Source organism: Ciconia boyciana, chromosome 3 (genome assembly GCF_034638445.1).
Source record: "Ciconia boyciana chromosome 3, ASM3463844v1, whole genome shotgun sequence".
NCBI lineage: Eukaryota > Metazoa > Chordata > Aves > Ciconiiformes > Ciconiidae > Ciconia > Ciconia boyciana.
In genome coordinates, this window is record NC_132936.1 from 51,827,206 (window position 1) to 51,845,471 (window position 18,266).

The 18,266-nt window shown below is 38.9% G+C and overlaps 1 protein-coding gene across 3 annotated transcripts in view; it reads left to right on the forward strand.

The window, feature by feature from the left end:
• The window catches only part of ARMC2 (armadillo repeat containing 2), a 69,316-nt gene that overhangs the window by 48,853 nt on the left and 2,197 nt on the right, over positions 1-18,266 (forward strand). For all 3 annotated transcript variants that reach the window (XM_072855622.1, XM_072855625.1, XM_072855623.1), the window contains 5 exons: positions 7,232-7,553; positions 9,112-9,234; positions 11,124-11,237; positions 12,672-12,804; positions 15,095-15,252. In XM_072855622.1, coding sequence (XP_072711723.1) covers positions 7,232-7,553; positions 9,112-9,234; positions 11,124-11,237; positions 12,672-12,804; positions 15,095-15,252 — 850 coding nt within the window. The remainder of the gene's footprint in view (positions 1-7,231; positions 7,554-9,111; positions 9,235-11,123; positions 11,238-12,671; positions 12,805-15,094; positions 15,253-18,266) is intronic.

An 18,266-nucleotide genomic window follows, 5' to 3' on the forward strand; every position in this document is an offset into this window, starting at 1 on the left:
CTGCTGTCACCCACTTTTCATGTTGTTTATGGACAAGTTGAACACAACAGGTCCCAGCACAAAACGCTGTGGAATTCCACTGGTCATCTTCCACCATTGCAGGAACTACTAATTTACTCTGATTTCCATCCTCTAATCATTTATCTATACCAGGACATCTCCCTTACAGCATGACTGCTTAGTTTCACTAGGATTTTGATGAGTAACTTTGTCAAAAGTCTCCTGGAAAGCCACATCAGATGGGTCTTCTTTATGTATGTTTGTTGATCCCTTCAAAGAACTCAAGAATTGAGTAAGTCAGAACTTAGGAGTCTCAAAGCTGATTGCGTTTATCTGACTGTCCACTAATTTTATTATTATTTTTATGGTCTCTTCTATTTTATCTGGTACAGACACCAGACTTGAATCTCACTTGGATCCTTTTCATGTTTGTTACCTTTCCAGTCCTTAGGCATCAAGGCAGTTTTGAGAGGTTGCACATCACAGTTACTAATTAAGCTATTTAATTAATTAGTTCTTTTAGAACTGTTGGGTGATTATCCAGTCCTGGTGATTTGTTACTGTTTGTTTTGTCAGTTTGTTCCTTAAAATTGTTTGTGATCACTTCAGTTTTGGACAGATCCTCTGATGAGTCTTCCCTGGAGAAGGCTGTAGCATTGAGATCTCCCCAGTTGCTTTCACAGTGGGCATGAATCAATGCAAAGAACTCATTTAGCTTCTCTGCAATGACATTTTCTTCTCTGAATGCTCCTGTTTTATCCTGATCATCAATTAGTTCTGCAGATTCTGGCAAACTTCCTGGTCCTGATATGTTTGAAAAGATTTGTTATTATTTTTGCGTCTCTTGCATCAGCTAGTAGAACTGCACTAATTTACAATTATAATTTACATGCTGCTTTACCTGTTTGATTTAACAATCACTTTGTCAGAAAAAAATTATTAAACAAAGAATAGACTGATGTTGCCTTGTCATCCTCTCTAAGGAGATGTCCAGATTTATCGGGTTCACTGTGCCTGGATCTGCCGAGCTTTCTTCCCAAATGCATCTGCCAGGTAGCAGGTCCCAAATCAGTTTATAGTCTTCTGTGAGCAAGCAGACTTCTGCTTATGAGACTTTTTTCTTGTCTCCCTCCAAGAAAAAGACTTATTTCAGGGCTGTTGAATGTCCTTTTTGCTCTTAGGATTGCTGCAGTGGGGTAGGTTGTCACAGATAGGGCCTGTAAATGCACAGAATTTCTCCACTGTTTCTGGCTTTATTTATTAGGTGAAGGCTTATCTGCGTGCAGTGACCGGCCTTCCTGGCTGTTTTTTTGGCTGGCTTATGGAGAATTCTGTGATGTGCTCCCAGGAGCCCACTATCTGTTTCAGTCAGTCATATAACATAATTCATGTAATACCCCAAAGCAACCACAGGCTCTTAACAATAGAGTCTAATGCTGCAGCTATGTTTAGTTCAGATATACATGTTTGCCTGTTAAATACTTCAAGAGTATTATTGGTACTCTGCTCAATGGCATCACAGTCTTACGAGATACCAAAGATTTTTATTATTATTATTTTTATTGGGGTGGGGTTGTGGTGGTGTGTTTCTGTATCCATAGCTTGCCTCTAAGAAAATGGTCATCAGTGCTGACATAAGTGTTCTTTGTGTTTCTGTTGCTCACTTCTCCCCTCTGTGCCATCCCTCATTTGGGCTGAGGACAGCTGTTTGTGTGACAGCGTGATACATCACGTCACAGAACTGACCCAGCTTCCAATAACCTTAAAACTGAAAATAAGAACCCCAGTCCTTAGCTGGGTTATCACCTGCATTGCTTTCCAGTCTAGTTTGTTGAACAGCCACACAAATAGTTCCTTGTTCACAAATACTGAGGAAACAATATGGGAGAGGAACAAAACTGTGAATGGAAAGGAGAGTGGGTGCTGTTTATGCCACCATTTCTGCTGAAATGCTTGTCAAGATAACCCTATGAAGAACTTACATAGATAATGTGGTTCTTTTCTCCTACATTTACAAATACATACTTTCAGTTGTATTCCTTCTCCCTGTAGCCCAACGTTATAATAGTGCCTTGGACAATTAAAAAAAGCTATGAAGGGAATATAGTAATTGACCGTTAAAGAACAAAAATACAAGATTTTTCTCTTGTGTTTTGTGTGTGCACATGCATATTCATAACTGATCATTCATTCTCTCTGAATTAACATTTTTTTCAAGAAGGAAGTATCCATTTTAGGATACATATTCTGACAACTCTGAAGGAATTTCCCTGCTGATAAATCTGAATAACCACAGAAGGTCACCCTTTCCCTACAGTATGATTTCTGACAGTATGCTGAGCTGATAGTGTATTTGCGTATTCCTAATACTTTGGTTGTGATTTTTTTTTTCTTTTTTTGTCTGAAAGAAAAGGCAAAAGTGGTAAGAAAAGTGCAGAATATGTGATATGTACTCTGAACATAAAATGATCAGGAATGTAGAGCTCAAAGTTTGTAGTCAACCAGCCTTCGTTGGCATATATCATATAGAAACCTGCTCTTCTGGTGTATCAAAAGATACAAGAGAATGAATGTAATTACTAGGTAGGTAAACATTAGAATATCAAATAAGAATAATAAGAAGATATTACTGCTTGGTGTGACAGACACTGTCACTAAAATATTTTGCCTTTTTGGTATTAATTTCTACAAAAGATGCTGAAAGCTTGGGAGCAGCTCTGAAAAGAGCTAAAAGAATGATTAGAGTTAAAAAAACCCCCAAGATTAAGCAAATTAATTTATCAGTGACAAAGATCAGACCATTAGTAAGTTGCCTATTAATAGAATCTGTACAAGGAAGACATTTCTGTTAGTAGACCATCCTTTAATCTAGGAAAAAAGAGATAATAAGAAATAGTGGCTGAAGCTGTACAAATTTAAACTAGTAATAAGAATAAAGAGTTTAACCAGGGAGATCAGTAATAATTGGAGCAATACCATAGGGGATATGGTTTTCAACTTTTTTTTCAATTTGTGATCTCTGAAATGTTTTTTCTTAGAGAGTGTACACTGCTTTTCATCAAATGTTGTTCTGGTGACAATGTGCTTGCTTTTCTTCGTTACCTTTCCCAGATCTCCAGATGTCCACAAACAAACCTAAGGACATGAGTCCATTGCTAAAAGTCACTAGGTGCAAATGAACCCTTTTCTGAAAAGTTTACCTAAACGGATCAGATTTTTGGGTTTAGAAATTATTGGGTAGGGTCCTGTGGCATGTGATACACAGAAATAGAACTACATTCTTCTAATGGCCTCTCCTTCTTCTCAAATGCATTCATATTTGCAGGGGAAGGAGGTTCCCTCTTCACTGACGAAGTACTCCCTGCTATCGCTGTGGCAAAGCTTCTCCTCTCTGCTCCTTATTTCAGGTCCCTCAGTCAATAACTTCTTCATTTGCTTTTGATAATTCCAGGGTATTCTACACCCATCCACCCCCCACCTCCTTTTTTCTTCTTTAAATCAAGTTTCATTTTGGTTCAGTTGTTATGTCTGTGTTTGACCAGGAATTTTCACAGCCAGAATGTCACTTCAAGATGAATCCTTACTGTGTTTGGAAGAGATTAGCTCCAGGATGGCATAACTACTGTTATTTTGCCTATAAGTAGACTATCAGACCCTGCAAAGAAAACTCGCAAATTTTATTTCCAAGGTACATAATAAAGCAGAAATACAAATTTGGAAATGAAATGTAAATTAGATTTGAATGAGAAGCAGTTCATACTGCTGGGCAGGTGGTAGAATTTTGACTACCTCCATTGAAGTTTGTGTATCATGGAAGGCACATTTCATATACAGCTGGAGATTCAATAGGAACTCAGCTGCTGGCATCTGAATTTTTGTTTCGTACTATCCCTCCCCTTCTGAGGGTCCAGACACCAAATAGACTAACAACAGGTACTTGGCCAACATGTACAAACTCTAGAATGGACTCCCCTCCCTTATTTATCTCATTTTAGTTAGAAATTACTGACCTAATTGGCTTTCCTTTCCTACTGATAAGTAAACCTGTACTGTTTATACCTCTGTTCATCATGCTTTACACTGAAAGGCAGATACACTTTAATTGCCAACATAAACTGCTGTCAAGTTCTGTGACTCAGCAAGTACATCGGGTACCTTTGCTACTAGGGCAGTGCAAGGAATAGATTTTTAGAAGTAGATAAGCAAATAAATCTTTCATATCAGTGATCAAATGTATATGTTCCAGTTGTCAGAAAAATAAGAGTTAAATGCTGATGGAGTATGTGGTGCCATTACCGCTTTAAAAACAAAAACATCACAGTTTCTTCACAGATTGGAAGCAAATAAAAAAATCAGTTCTCTTTCTCAAGCTTTTCTTGATACGTTTCTTCAAATTTGTTTGTGTAAGTGAAGCTGTGTGGTCTCATATATAACCTTCTAATCAGGTTTGGGTATACTCTCTGGACAGCATGTCTCACATGAGTGCCTCTTTATAAAAAGATGAAATAACTGAGTGTAATTCCTATCTTTAGTTTGTCTTTAGTGCCATACATGTTAAAACCTCCATATTGTATAAACTAATCTGATAAATGTAATTTTTCTGTAAGTGTGCAAGAATGTCTGAAATTCCATATGCGGTTAATACTCCAAACATTAGGAGATGCATAATAATCTCATTTATTATACTGATTTTTTTGTTATGTAGAGAAAGGCCCATGGGCCTTGTACAGGTTTAGTCTTGCAAGCAGTTTCAAAATGCCATTCATCTTTACATGTATTTCTTTACAGAGCAATTCTAAGCTGATGTTTCTTACTCTTGCAGTGCTTACCCCATGAGCATTTAAAAAAAAAATAGCCAAAAATAATACAAACCCTTGAGTATTATACTACTCAGGAGAAGATGTACCAGCTTTTCTCTTTACTCTGGTAGTTAAATTTCCACTGGAAGATAATGAAACTTTGGTAATATGCTATTAAAACCGGATGTGCTTAGCTAAAAAGAAGTATTTTATAAGTTTGTTTTGCTAGCCTGTAGGTGGAAAGCACAGTTGAGATCACAATTCTCAAAATATCAGTTGATTGCTGTACGGTACCTGTTTGTCTGTTTTCTGATTGGGTAGAGCTGTTGCTGGGCTGATACTGTTTTGACCAAAATTAGAAAGTCAATATAAACGAGTCAAACTAGACTGCCTGCTTTTTTCAGTTCTCTCTTCTGATTCATCTGTTGTTTGTTTCAAATTCTTACAGCCTTTGTGAATTGGGGGTTGTGCCAGCAAAGGTGAAAGCTCTTAGTGGTTAGTCAGTAAGAATGTTCATAAAAATTAGTCTTGATGACATTTAGATGCTAGCAAAAATATGATGCCTAGTTAAAAAAAAGTGGAAGTGATCATATTAAACACATGGATGCGAGAACCTATTCCTCACTTAAGAGACTGCCTGCTTCTCATATTCAGGGATAGCATTAATCTTCTTGACCCTAGGAGGATGTTATTGCTGATGTCTTGTGGCAGAAGTTTAAGACCTGAAACTTGTTGATGAAGGCATGTATGAAAGAAGGATTCTTTCTGCTCACTGCTTACACATCTTTTTTCCTTCAGTATTAGTATGTATACTTTAACAAGTTGGACTGTGCCTGGTTAACTTACATTATTAATACCAGGGAGGATTAGAATATCTGTGAATATAACCATTATATTTGAAGAAAAACAGCATGTAAATGGTTTAGCAAAATTCTAGGTTAGTGCAAGTACAGCAGTTTAGCAGCTAAGCGTAGATGGCCGTGCTGTACTGGAAGAAATGCCGTTACTTCACCTGTACTGTTAAGATAAAGCTATGGATGGTTTTTTTTGGAAATGAGTAGGTTTTGATGCAAGTGACAGAGGCAAATGTTTTAATTAGTTTATACTTGGGTTAGTTCAGACGTTCAGAATTTATTTTTTTTCTTCTTCCATACAGATGGGTAAGAAAAAGATGGGGATGTTGTTGAATGCCATTCAGTTAGGATCCACTAGTCTTGTCACAAAAAGCTATTTCTCAGTATGACCAAAGTGAAGCAACAAGAGATGCAATTCTATATCCCACTGAAGGGCAGGGATAGAAAGTGCTTTAAGAGAGCAACTTGGTTAAATCATAAGATCTCAAGATACAGTATAAAAATAGAAAGTAGGTCTCATGATAAGCAATGATAAGAATAAAAGGGTAGCAAGAACACATAAAATCAAAATCAGAAAAAAACAAAGCACAAAATGAGATGCAACTAGAAGGGGACATAAAAAGAAACACAAAAGCTTTCTGTAGTACATTAATAGTGAGAAGACAATAAGGAAATAATTGCTGCAATGTTCAGAAGATGAGAATTATTGACGTATGCCACTGTGAGCAGTGAAGTGTGGAATGACTTTTTTTGCTTCTTTTTCTGAAAGGGTTAAGTATGATCAAATTATTAATCTCCAGTTCAGCCTGAGTTATCACTAAAAAATGAGCTGGAGCATATTTAAGCATCTTCAAACCAGCTAGGCCTGATGAAATTTACCCTTTGGTGCTCACAAAAGGACAGAAAGGGTAATGTCTCTGGGATTCTTGAAAAGTTATGTAGGATTGCAAGGTTGTAGGGCACCTGTCTTTAAAAGGAGAAAGAGGAGGAACTGGACAATAACAGACCGGTCAGTTTAGATTACATTTCTGGTAAAAATCTGGAACAAATAATTCAGCTATCTGTAAGCAATTTGACTTAACAAGGAAATGAGTAAGAGCTAACATGGATTTAACAATAACAAATCAAGGGAAAGTAGTTTAACCTCTATGATGCATAACAGGCCTAGAGAAGACGAGAAGGTGGCCGTCTTTGGCCATCACAGCTGACACTTGCTTACCTGAAAGATTAGTAAGCTCTGGCCCATACAATTATTCTGGTTATATAAAGTGCTGTTTTAAGATGTTTTAAGATTACTGTGGGCTTGGTAAAAATAGATGACCTACACTAAGTATATCCCATTAGTAATTATCCCAATGCTATACTAGTTCTGTCAAATGTTTTTGATTTCTTCTGTAAACCGGGTTATGAAAAATAGTAGCATAAAAATTATTTCTAGTTGCTGTATTTGGCATTCCTTCAGTTGTTCAGGACCTGCTGTTAACTGAATTATGAAGCAAATTAAGTATTATCTTCTTTTTAAGCAGCTAATAGCTTCTGATGTTTTCTTTATAATATGGTTTATTTATTTTATTGCAGGATTTGGTTATCCGTATCATCTTCATTCTTGGTAATTTAACAGCAAAGAATAACGAGGCCCGTGAGCAATTTTTTAAAGAAAAAGGAAGCATTAACACCTTGATATCATTATTCCAAACCTACCATGAGCTTGATTTGAATGCCCAGAAATGGTACCATGAAAGAGGAGGGGAAGGAAAAAAACACCCAAAGCATCCTTCAGAAGCAGAAGATGTTCTGATAAAACTGATAAGAGTGCTGGCCAATCTCTCCATTCATCCCAGCGTAGGAGCAGCCCTGGCAGCTGCCCATCGTGTTGTAGAATTACTTGTTACAGTACTAGGTAATAAAATCTATGTTGTGTTTGTTATCTTTGTTCAGTCTGTAAGGACAGTTTAGGATTTTTCTACTTGACCTTCTTATCTAGGTTGAGCCATAACTAAATCGGTTCCATTGCTAAAATAATAAAGTCAATCTGCTGATATTCATAAACTGTTTTATGTAGAAAGCCTGTTTGAGACAGTGGAAGCATTGCTGCTTTGGTACTGGCTTTTCAGTGTCTGGGGAAAGATGTAGAGTGTTTAATTTAGTGATCGGATTTGCAGATATGATCATTAAGGATAAGCAAACAAATTTTATTTTAAATATATCCCACTGAGAGTTCATATATAAGGGAAGTCTGTTCTTATCAGGTGCTACATAAATGTGTTTGGTGTTGGGCTTTTTTGTAAGGTTTGCAGGTTTTGTGACTGTTCTGGATTAAGTATTCTTTTGTTCCCTGCACCCATAACTTTCAACCTCCTCGAAAAATTTCCCCTTATTTTTTCTTCTTTTTCAGATTTCCAACCTTTATCTCTTTCAGGTGGAAGAGAGTGTCCCTTTCCCTCCAAATGGAGGCTTAGGACTGCAGTTCCTTTGCCACTTACCCATCCCTTTGTAAATCTAATTACACACTAGGACTGGGCAGTCTGTTCTCCCCATAATGGAGTTTGGCAGTGACAAGATACATCTCAAAGAACTCAGTATATTTTAGTGTGTGATGAGAACATTAAATATTATGTAGAGACAATCAACCTGATTATGCTAGTTTACCAGTCTTACGCACCAGCCGTGGGGGATTAGAGAAGGCAGACTCACAACTTTGTCCATTCTGTCTTAAACCCTGTAGGAGCTTCCTGGGTTGGAACTGTCATAATCATTGTGTAAGCGCTTTTGAGCCTCAAAGCTTCTCTCTGCCACCCTCCCCTCTTCTTGAGCACTGTATCAGTTAGTTTACTACAAAATGTTCTCTCTCCCTATGAACTTACCTCTCTTATTTCCTTCACTCTTGATTTCTGAGGCCAGAAACCTCAGATAAATCAGTATACACAACTTTCAGACTTGCTGGTGTAATTTTACACTGGTTAACATTCTGTCAGGAACTCTGAGAGAGAGAATCTTTCAAATATTGTTAAAGAAGTCTCCCCCCCCGCCCTTTTTCATGGTACCTGACATTTCAGTATAATAGTCATTGGTATTTCTCTGTGTCTGTCACACAGGCCTATTTCTGCATGTGGATTCTCCTCAGTTCCATCTTAAAACAGCAAACAGGATCTGCAAAATGTCTTAACTAACGAGAGTTTAAACCATGTTGCCTTAGTCACAATGATTTCTGTAGATGAAAAGTTGGAAAGAGTGACTTTGTATTGCCATTTTTGGATCAACTGTTCCTGTTAGCTTCTGCCATGTTACTGAAAAACAGAATAGTTGTCTGTAATAGTGGCCATGTAAACTATGATTCACTTTGCTTCTGAGATATGATGCACTGCTAAGTTAACTCATGTGCGTGTGTGTATCTACATATACATATGTTCTGGGTGTGGGTTTTTTTGTTTTTTGTTTTTTGTTTTTTTTACTATCAGAATACAAGTCAGTTGATGACTGTGAGGAGTTGGTCATCAATGCTGCAACAACAATGAACAATTTATCCTACTACAAAGTGAAGAGTTCTGCTATTCAAGACAAGAAGCTACACATTGCTGAAAGTAAGGACTTTTAAACTAGTACTTTTTGTATAGCTTTTTGAAAGTGGAAGATATTCATGCTATATTTTGACACTACAGAAAATAAAGACACTGATAGTGTTTTGTGGTATCATATTGCAGGAATATAAAGTTCATAGGGCTAAATTCTTCCCATAATGATTTCTTATTCTCTTGGAACATAATTCTATGACTTGTGTGAAAATAGTTAGGCTGTTGACAAAACCTCTTCTTTTCTTCCCCAAAGGAATTTACCATATTGTTTTCTGTTTAGCAATTTTTGCTAGACTTGTTCAAAATCCATATGCCTGAGCCAAAATAATCATGTTGCTTTTTACTTCTAATCAGAGTATTGCAAGAAAGTTTTTTTCTTCTTAGTACCTTCTAGACCTGCCAAATCTGATTTATGTCTGTTTCTGGCTTATAAATCCATTGGCAGCATAGGAGTTGTGTGATTCTCTCCCCTCTGACAGCGCGGACAACAGTCATATTTTAGTTATGTGTAGTAACAGTGTCTGAGTTCTAGGACTCATTGTGTTAATGTTATACAAAAGGTAGAAAGTCTATGTCTTGCATAACTTCTGTCTAAATAGACAAGACATGGGGGAGAGACGGAGCCTGAAGTTCACACAACAGGTAGAATGAGGAGTAGGAAAAAATATTCTGGCTGTCAACCTAGTGCCCTGACTGGTAGACTTCATATTCTCTCTAGGTAACAGTATGCTGTTCTGTCACGAGTCATTTTATCACCCATAAGCCAGCTGTCTCTTATTGCTAGTCAGAGAAATGTGGAAACAAATTACTTCTCTGCCTGTCCCATTTGCTCTCCCTCTCCTATTTTTATTGTTAGCATGTGGAACCAGTCCCATAACCTTTCCTCTGCCTGAACTGACGAGAGAGAAAACCTTTTGATGGAAGACCAGCAGGCTTCCTCCTCCAGGAGACATTTTGAGAATATTTGCTGTTTCATACAAGTGGTGGATCCCAAAGACAAAAAATAATCATTTCAGATGTCTCTTAAGACAAGTTCAAGGCATGTTCAGTATTGCAACATTCAAAGACGGAAGTAATGGGAATGAAGCCAATCTCTTTTCTATATTTTTTTCTCTCACTTTTCTGTGGTAGAAGGGTTAAGGGTTGACTGATTTGAGTCCTTTATATGATGGACTGATTTCAGTGGTTCACTTCATACTCACAGAAGACTGATAAATGTAACTTCTGTAACATCACTCCTTTGCTGTGCACCAAAAACCTACATGATAGTAGCTCTTCCTAGGAAATGCTTAAGGTCTCATTCTATCTGCTGAAGTTACACGCTGATCATATGTGAAACTGCTAAGCAGGAAAGCAGCAAGCAAGTAAATGGTTCAGACCAGGGGCAATATTAAGTAGCTGTTTAGAGAAAATGTGTTTGCTTGTTATAGCAGCACTGAGAGAAAATAGAGCTAATGTCAGAAAATAATTTGAGTTTTAGGAGACATCCCACCATAAGACCATCTGTTCAGGATCTAAATCAATTCTCTTATATATTCAACATTTTTTTCTTCTTTGTCTTCCTGGATTTTCACATGAGTCCACTCAAAACTGTATAGCAAAACTGTCTCCCATTATTACAACTGTGCTCAGGCTATCTTCATAACTCCTCATTTGTTCCTTTGCATTTAGCCCCATATTGGAGCTCTTTGTCTCATCTTCAAAGCCCTACACAATTTAGCTCTTGTTCTACCATCAGCTCACCCCCTTCACTGCAACTGGACAGATAGATAACTGTTCCCATTTATTACATTTATTGCTGTTGCTGCTTGCATTCTAATATTTACTGATAAAAAGCCAAGCACATGTTTGTGATATACAAGTAATTGTTTTTATTTCATTTCTCTGCAAACCAATAGTGCTTTTAAAGCTGTTAATGAGCAACAATATGGATGGAGTTGTGGAGGCTGTCAGAGTCTTTGGCAATCTTTCCCAGTATCATGAGATCTGTGACTTCATCATACAGAAAAAGAGTGAGTGAGTTTTGCATTTGTTGGAGTCCTGTTTTTAAATGTCCATAGTTCTAAAAAGGAAAGACTGTTAATGAGCTGTCTCAGTTAAAGGGTAGAAGCAATCTTCTCTGATGTTTTGCAAATTAGGCAAACGTTAGAATCCAATAGTAGTCATTATAAACACCATTTTATTTCAGTTTCTTTAAAATGGAAATATTGCAGTAGGAAAAATGTGCCATGGTGTGCCTTCACAAAGGTAAATACTACAAAACCTCTGTTTTTCCTAAAGATTATAATTTTGAAATTTCCCTTCACTCCTTCAATTTATCAAGTTGGTAGTGATATGGTATGATATAAAATTAAAATCCAACTTAATTCTCATTTAGGTTCATAATCACAGGTTTTTGATTCCCATGTTTGACAGCTTGTTAGCGCTTTGTAACATGCATTTAAGATGTTTGACTGCCTCAACAAAGAGACCTCCTATTTGCCCTCTGGGTGAAGTAGGATACAAGTCTTCTCAAGTCCTTTTGCTTTGGGTGTCTAAAGAGCTTTGGGAAAAATGGCAACTCCTTGCTATCCACAGAAGGCGTGTCATAGGTTTAATTAAACATCAGTTCACCATAAATTTTTTGTATCTACCTGTCAGTGCTCAAAGTGAGGTGATATGCCAGAATATATAACCCCTTCTTTCAAGGGTGGACATATCACCACTTTTGGAGGAGCAGGTATCTGCAGAGGGAGAACTGACACTTAGTAGCTGGTTGCTGATGAGCTGTCTCAGTTAAAGAACTGAATTTTCCACCTTGGAGAGACTGTGGTGTCAGCACGCCAAGCACAGGAAGCGCTGGGAGGCTGCCTCTCCATTCGGCAAGACTGACTCCCTCGCTGGGGTAGCCTTCCACTGCCTACCGAGTTCAGCGTCAGCAAGTGCTGCGAGGTGCTGCACGTCCAGCGTCTGCTCCTTGCCTGTCTCGCACAGGAGCCCCAGGCTGCAGCAATCCCAGCTGGACTTGGTGCAGTCTAGGGCAACCCTGCCACTCACGGGGGTAAGAACTTCCCTCTCTGAGTGCCAAATGCCAAATCCTGGCAATTTCTGCTGACTGTGCGACTGAAAGGAGGGTGATAGTTTTAAGAAATAAGCTGTAATTCAGTTTGATGAACTTAATCTCTTCTGATTGGATTTTCACATTACTTTGATGTATTTTTATAACTAGAATTTTGTGTGTGTCACTTCGAAGAAAGCTGGTGTTCAGCATGATATAACAATGGCTGTTACTCTGGCTCATATGACTGTTCTACAAATGTCACAGTAATATGCTACAAGGTTAAATTTTTGGGTAGGGTATCCTGCATTTGGCTGCTTTCTAAGTATACGTGTTTAATAAGTATGTTGTAATGCCACTTGTATGATAAGTCCGTCTTCCCAGTAATATTGTTTCCTTTACAATCCAGTATACAAGTTCATGATTGCTTTACTTGATGCCAAGAACCAGGATGTCTGTTTTTCCGCCTGTGGAGTTCTGCTCAATCTCACAGTAGATAAGAACAAACGAGCTCTTCTGATGGAAGAAGGAGGAATTGGAAAGTAAGTTCCTGATTATGCTTACGAAAAAGGCAAGTTTCAGTAGCTTGGCCAAAGAGTTTCAATCAGATTCTTTTTTATTGGAGCCAATAACTTCTAATAAAGATACATACTTAATAGATATTCAGCATCTAATGTTCTTCAAGAAAAAGCCTTTCATATTCTTTCATATGTTTTTTGCAAAAGCATTACAGTGGTTTAGCCTACTGCAGAGCCAAGAACCATAGAATAATTTCCCAAAGATCCTCCTGATACACCCAGCAGAGGAGAGTACCATACGACAAAGCAACTAAAACATGGCTTTGCAATAGCTGCTATGCTTGACTTAACTGGATCCTATGTGGGCTACAGTTAATAGGCACCATTAATGTGTATCTGTTGTAAGTATGAAGATTACTTCAAGAACTATGATACCCCACATGGTCTCCTGCAATTTTGTAACTACTTAGTACTGCTGGGAGAACTATCTGATGTAGCTGTGCTCGGCAGAGAATAAATAGCTCCTGAGACGCCTCTCTCTGAGAGTTCAGGTTTAAGGCACTTGTACTGTAAGTGGTATTAGATCTTGAAAAACCACTGTGGATGCAACACTTGTGGCTTTGATGTTCAGATAATAGCGGATCCAGCTTAATTGGAGCAACATGAAAGATCATGTTCCTATGCTTGTAAAGCAGTTGATACAACCCACATTTATGGAACCTAGCTTTGAAATGCTTTCCTGTTCATACATCATATAATTACTTTTTTATACAATGTAAACAATGCATAGTCTGCTGATCCTTCCTTCCCATGTTCTAGTTAACTTACAAAATATAAAGCTGAAAAAGAAGAATAATAATAAGTTACAGGCAAATTGAATAATAAATGTGAGACATTTCTATTATATAGAATTTCTATTATATAGAATATAGAATGTTATGTAGAATATAGAATCATACAGAATATAGAATTTTCTGTACTCTGTCTGAAAATTTGTGAAGAAGGAAGGAAAAACAGTAACAGTATGGAACAAATCTAGAGAATTTAGAAGTGATTGTTAAGGAGGTCATCCTGACTGTGCCAAACCAGCTCTGTGGATTTTTGGAAATGAGGTTATTGTACCAATATATAGTGGCCCTAATAAAACATGGAATTAGTCTCATCAGAGAGTTAAACTTTGAAAAATTAGGGCAAGTTCTTTTGGCTTTTCGTTAGATGCCTCCCAGTCTTCCACAATGACTGCCTTCAGAGAGGAGAGAAAAAGCAAACCTCTTTTTGGTTGCTTTTCAATTACTGCTATTTTCAGCCATACCTGAATGTAATAGTTATCCTGTGTTCCCTTCACTAATCACCAGATTATAAATCTCACAGTGAAGTAGAGAAGTGAGGGAAAGAGGGGGTTGTAGGGTCGGGGAAGAGAACAGCAGTGAAGGATTACTATTAGAGAGGTCACTAGGGACAGCAGGTGAAAAATAATGTTTACTTCTGCTGCCCCAGGACTTGTGAACACTGCTGTTTGGAACTCTGGATGGCTACTGTACGTAAGCTGGTGCGGGCAGAAAAGTTATAGCTTAATTTCAGAGTCCTGCTTTTGATCTAGCCTGCATTTGGTACTTGCAAGGAAGTGAGATTAGAAGAAAGGTCAAGAACCTAATGGTCCTTAATAAACTGGCATTTCTGAGAGGAGTCCATTGGGAGTGCAGGCTGAGGAAACACAAGAAGGGGCGAGATCTGCAAAACAGTCAGACTTCACTGAACGTAAGAGGTAATTCTGTGAGTCATGGAAGTACCAGATTCCTGTGGATTTGTCTTCTGGTCAGATCCTCTGATGTGTAGTAAGCTGGACATTCTGACTGAAGCTTTTTCTGCATTCCTACCATCTTTTCCAGATGAATTTGTGGTGCCTGATAAGGTTTGGCTCCCATTGCAATCTCTGTTCTAGTGGTAGCCACAGATTTGGAACAGTCACAGATCGTCATGAAATTTGTTGGAATTCTAGTGTCTTTGAGATGGTTACATTTGTGACATATGTGATTGAAATTGGTTAGTTGGGTTAAAAAGTTACAGGGGATGGACAGATGCAGGCAGGCATTCTCACATGTGTGTAGACAAAAGGCATGTTCACATCTTTAGGGAACTAGACTAAATGAAAAGGGGGAAGTTACTGAGGAAGAAAGTAGCATCTTAAGTTTATTAATGTAGAATTTTCCTGCAAACTTTCATGGAGTCTGCATACATTTCTAGACTGCCTAGATTTTGAAGGGCTCAGGAGAAAACTACATGGAGCAAACCACTTTTTGTTTGATACCGACAGGTTAGTTGATTGTTTACGAGACTTTGGGCCGGCTGACTGGCAGCTGGCTTGTTTGATATGCAAAACCCTGTGGAACTACAGTGAAAACATCACAAGTGCGGCCTCATGCTTTGGAGAAGATACCGACACGTTGCTGGTGCTGCTCACATCACTCTTAGGTGAGATTCATAATCTTGGTCTCTTTTCCTTAATAAGAGAAATAGAAGGAGCAAAATCAAAGCAGTATTAGTTTGGGTGGGAAGTCTGTCATGCAGCTTTAAGTGGCTGGCTGGTGTAGACTACCCAGCAACAGAGTGGTCTATTGTCATTCAGCACATTCCCTCAGATCTCACAGATTGCCAAGGTGGAATTGGCAGCTGTCACTCCCCACTCTAGTTTGGCTGGTTAGCATGCCACTAATGCTTTTCACCAGCTGCCTTTTTGTCTGCTTGAGCCAGCTATCCCGTAGACCTTCAGCACAAAACATACTTGTCACTGGATGTGGGCCCTTCTGGCCTCAAAGGTCATTGCAGGTGTTGACAGAAGCGGGGGCTCAGCTGTGATGCACCTGGTTACTGCACAGCACACACCGGGCGGTCTGGGGAGTGTGGCTTTTCCCCTTAGTCGGAGGGCTCTGTGGTACAACAAGCTGCTTGCTGCTTGTGACAAGAGTCCCTTGGCCGCCCTTCTTTTCTCACCACAATCTCCTTGTGGGCAAGGACAACATCCTGACAGTTCCTCATCTGCTCCCTAAAGCTAGGGGAGGGTGTGCTCCTCCACAAATACAGGCTGGAAGGTGTCCCTTAACAAGGGAATGTTAAGACCCTGATTCACTTACCCAGTTGGATCTTTTTATCTGCACGTTTACGATTTTACAGAGTTTAATTGCTATGTAATAGTCCTATAGTCACTATATTTAATTTTCCTCCTTTATTTTAAGAGCGCTGCTTTGGTTGCGATTTTATTTTGGGTAAGGTCATTTGCAATCATCTTTAAAAAAAAAAATCTTTAAAATGTAAATGAAATCAAAGCAAAACTTAACTAATTTTGATTTGGTTTTAATTGGAATTTTACAAAAGATGTATGCTTGCTGTGGAGAAGGCTGCATGTTAGTCAGACCCAGATAGAAAGTGAGATCTCCGTGGTTCTTTTGGTTTTAGACAATCAGAAAAGTGGGTGGATTTGTGAGGATTTTTTTCCAGTTACAGCAGAATTACTGTTATTCATTGTTGTAATCACTGTGCATTACATTCCTTGCTATGATAAAGCATATCTTAATGTGGGCAGTAATTCCATCTATTTATCTGAAAATACTCAGTGTTTCAAGATCATTAGTGCACTTTTTAACATTCTGCAAAAGAACTGCAAACTTTACAGCCACATTCATGCATGAATTTTCTGGCATGCAGCAAGGAATATATATCTTTGTTTTGGAAAATTCTTACTTATTTTTTCCTCTGCATTTAACACTGCTTATTCCAGCAATTAATTTGACTGCAGAGTCCAGGTTGAGTAGTAATTGGAACTCTGATTAGCTAGTACAGGCTTTGTGAACTGGAAGTTCATGTACAATTGCAATTGCAGTTACAACTGCAACTGTAATGCAACTGTAATGACAATTAATTAAAAATAGGTCAGAATTAAATCAGAAGGCTAGTCTTTCTTCACACTGTAGTTAGAAGAGTAGCTGTAGAAAAAGCGCATCCTGTTCATTAGATCTGGTTTCTCAGTGTGTTAAGAGCCAACAAATTTTAGTAATAGCAGCTGGTTAATATTATCCTACATCTTCCTCCTCTCATTGTATCCAGTAACAGCCTTGAACCCACGTTGCTCCGATTCTATCATTCAGGAAGCAGGAGGCAACTGCTGACAGTCAGTGGACTGTACTTAAGCATCAGCATGCCCTCAGGAAGCAGAAAAAGTGGAGCATGGCACAGCAGACACCTCACTTCACCTGCTGTGCTTGGCCTCCTCCCCTTTATTTTTCTTTCCCCTACGTGGCACAAGATGACAGAAGATAGGAGGGAGCCAAAAGGGAGAGGAAATAGCCTGAAAAGATGTTGGACCCCAGAAAGGCTGGACAAAAGGCGCCATTTGTTTTTCTTTTTCCCTGCCTGATCCCAGCAGCCTGAGACGCAGTGGCACTGCTTTCCAACGGCACCGTCATTTGCCTTCTTTCAGCTGTTCGTGAGTCTCATGTCACTTTATTGACTCAGAGCTCCTGGAGGCTGGTGTTTCCAGGGCCCTGGCAGCAGCTTTGCCTTGCCCTGGTACCTCAGGAGTAGCAGTGGAGATGAGCCTCTGTCTTGAGAACATTCTCCTGTTTGGTCATTCAGTGAAATCTCCTTGCTTCCCTCTCTTTTCCAGACTTTTTTTCTCGTCACCTTTACCTCCACTATCAATTAGAGGAGATTATTTTGGAGTCTCAGTACATGTGAACTTTTACATGGCACGATACTAGCTCCCAAGGCTCCTGGCCCATGTCTTGTTGGAGTTATAGGGATGGGTAGCCCTTGCAGACTAGAGTCTGTACTCTAGTTTTCAGCTTTCCCCATAGCATGCAGACCCAGTGTGCTTCTCCTGTTCCTGGGCTTGCAGCCAGTTTATATGCTGTTTGGCCAGGACTCAATTTTACTAGTTTTGAGGAGGGTCATGGGAAAATTAAATTATCTGAGGACGCACAGCTTGCATGTGGGACACTGATCCTCGCTGATCCCCAGTGTTACTCACATTCTGCTTTGGGAAATTTACTGTTTTGGTTCAACACTTCAGCTTTTGAACTGGTTCTGACCCTTGGTCTTGTAGGCTGAAATTCCTGACCTCAGTAATTCCATAAACATTCAATCAACTTCTGGGGGGCACAGCTGTCTACTGAAAGGGAGAAATGTCTCTTGCTCTGTGTTAGAAGATAGTTAATTTGGGTAGAGAAATCATTTCAGGAATAGGCAAAGCAATTTTGCCTGAAAAAAAAACCCATAATCCCTTATCTTCCTCTTCAGGATCTCTCACTTCTGTGCTGCTGAGATTCATTTTACATATGTTGGGCTACTGTGCCATTGATAGGACAAGAGCTAACGGGCACAAATTGCCATAAGAAGAATTCCAATTAAGTATTAGGAAGAGAAGTTCCCACCATGGCAGGGGTCAAGCACTGGAACAGGCTGCCCAGAAAGGCTGTGGGATCTCGATCCTC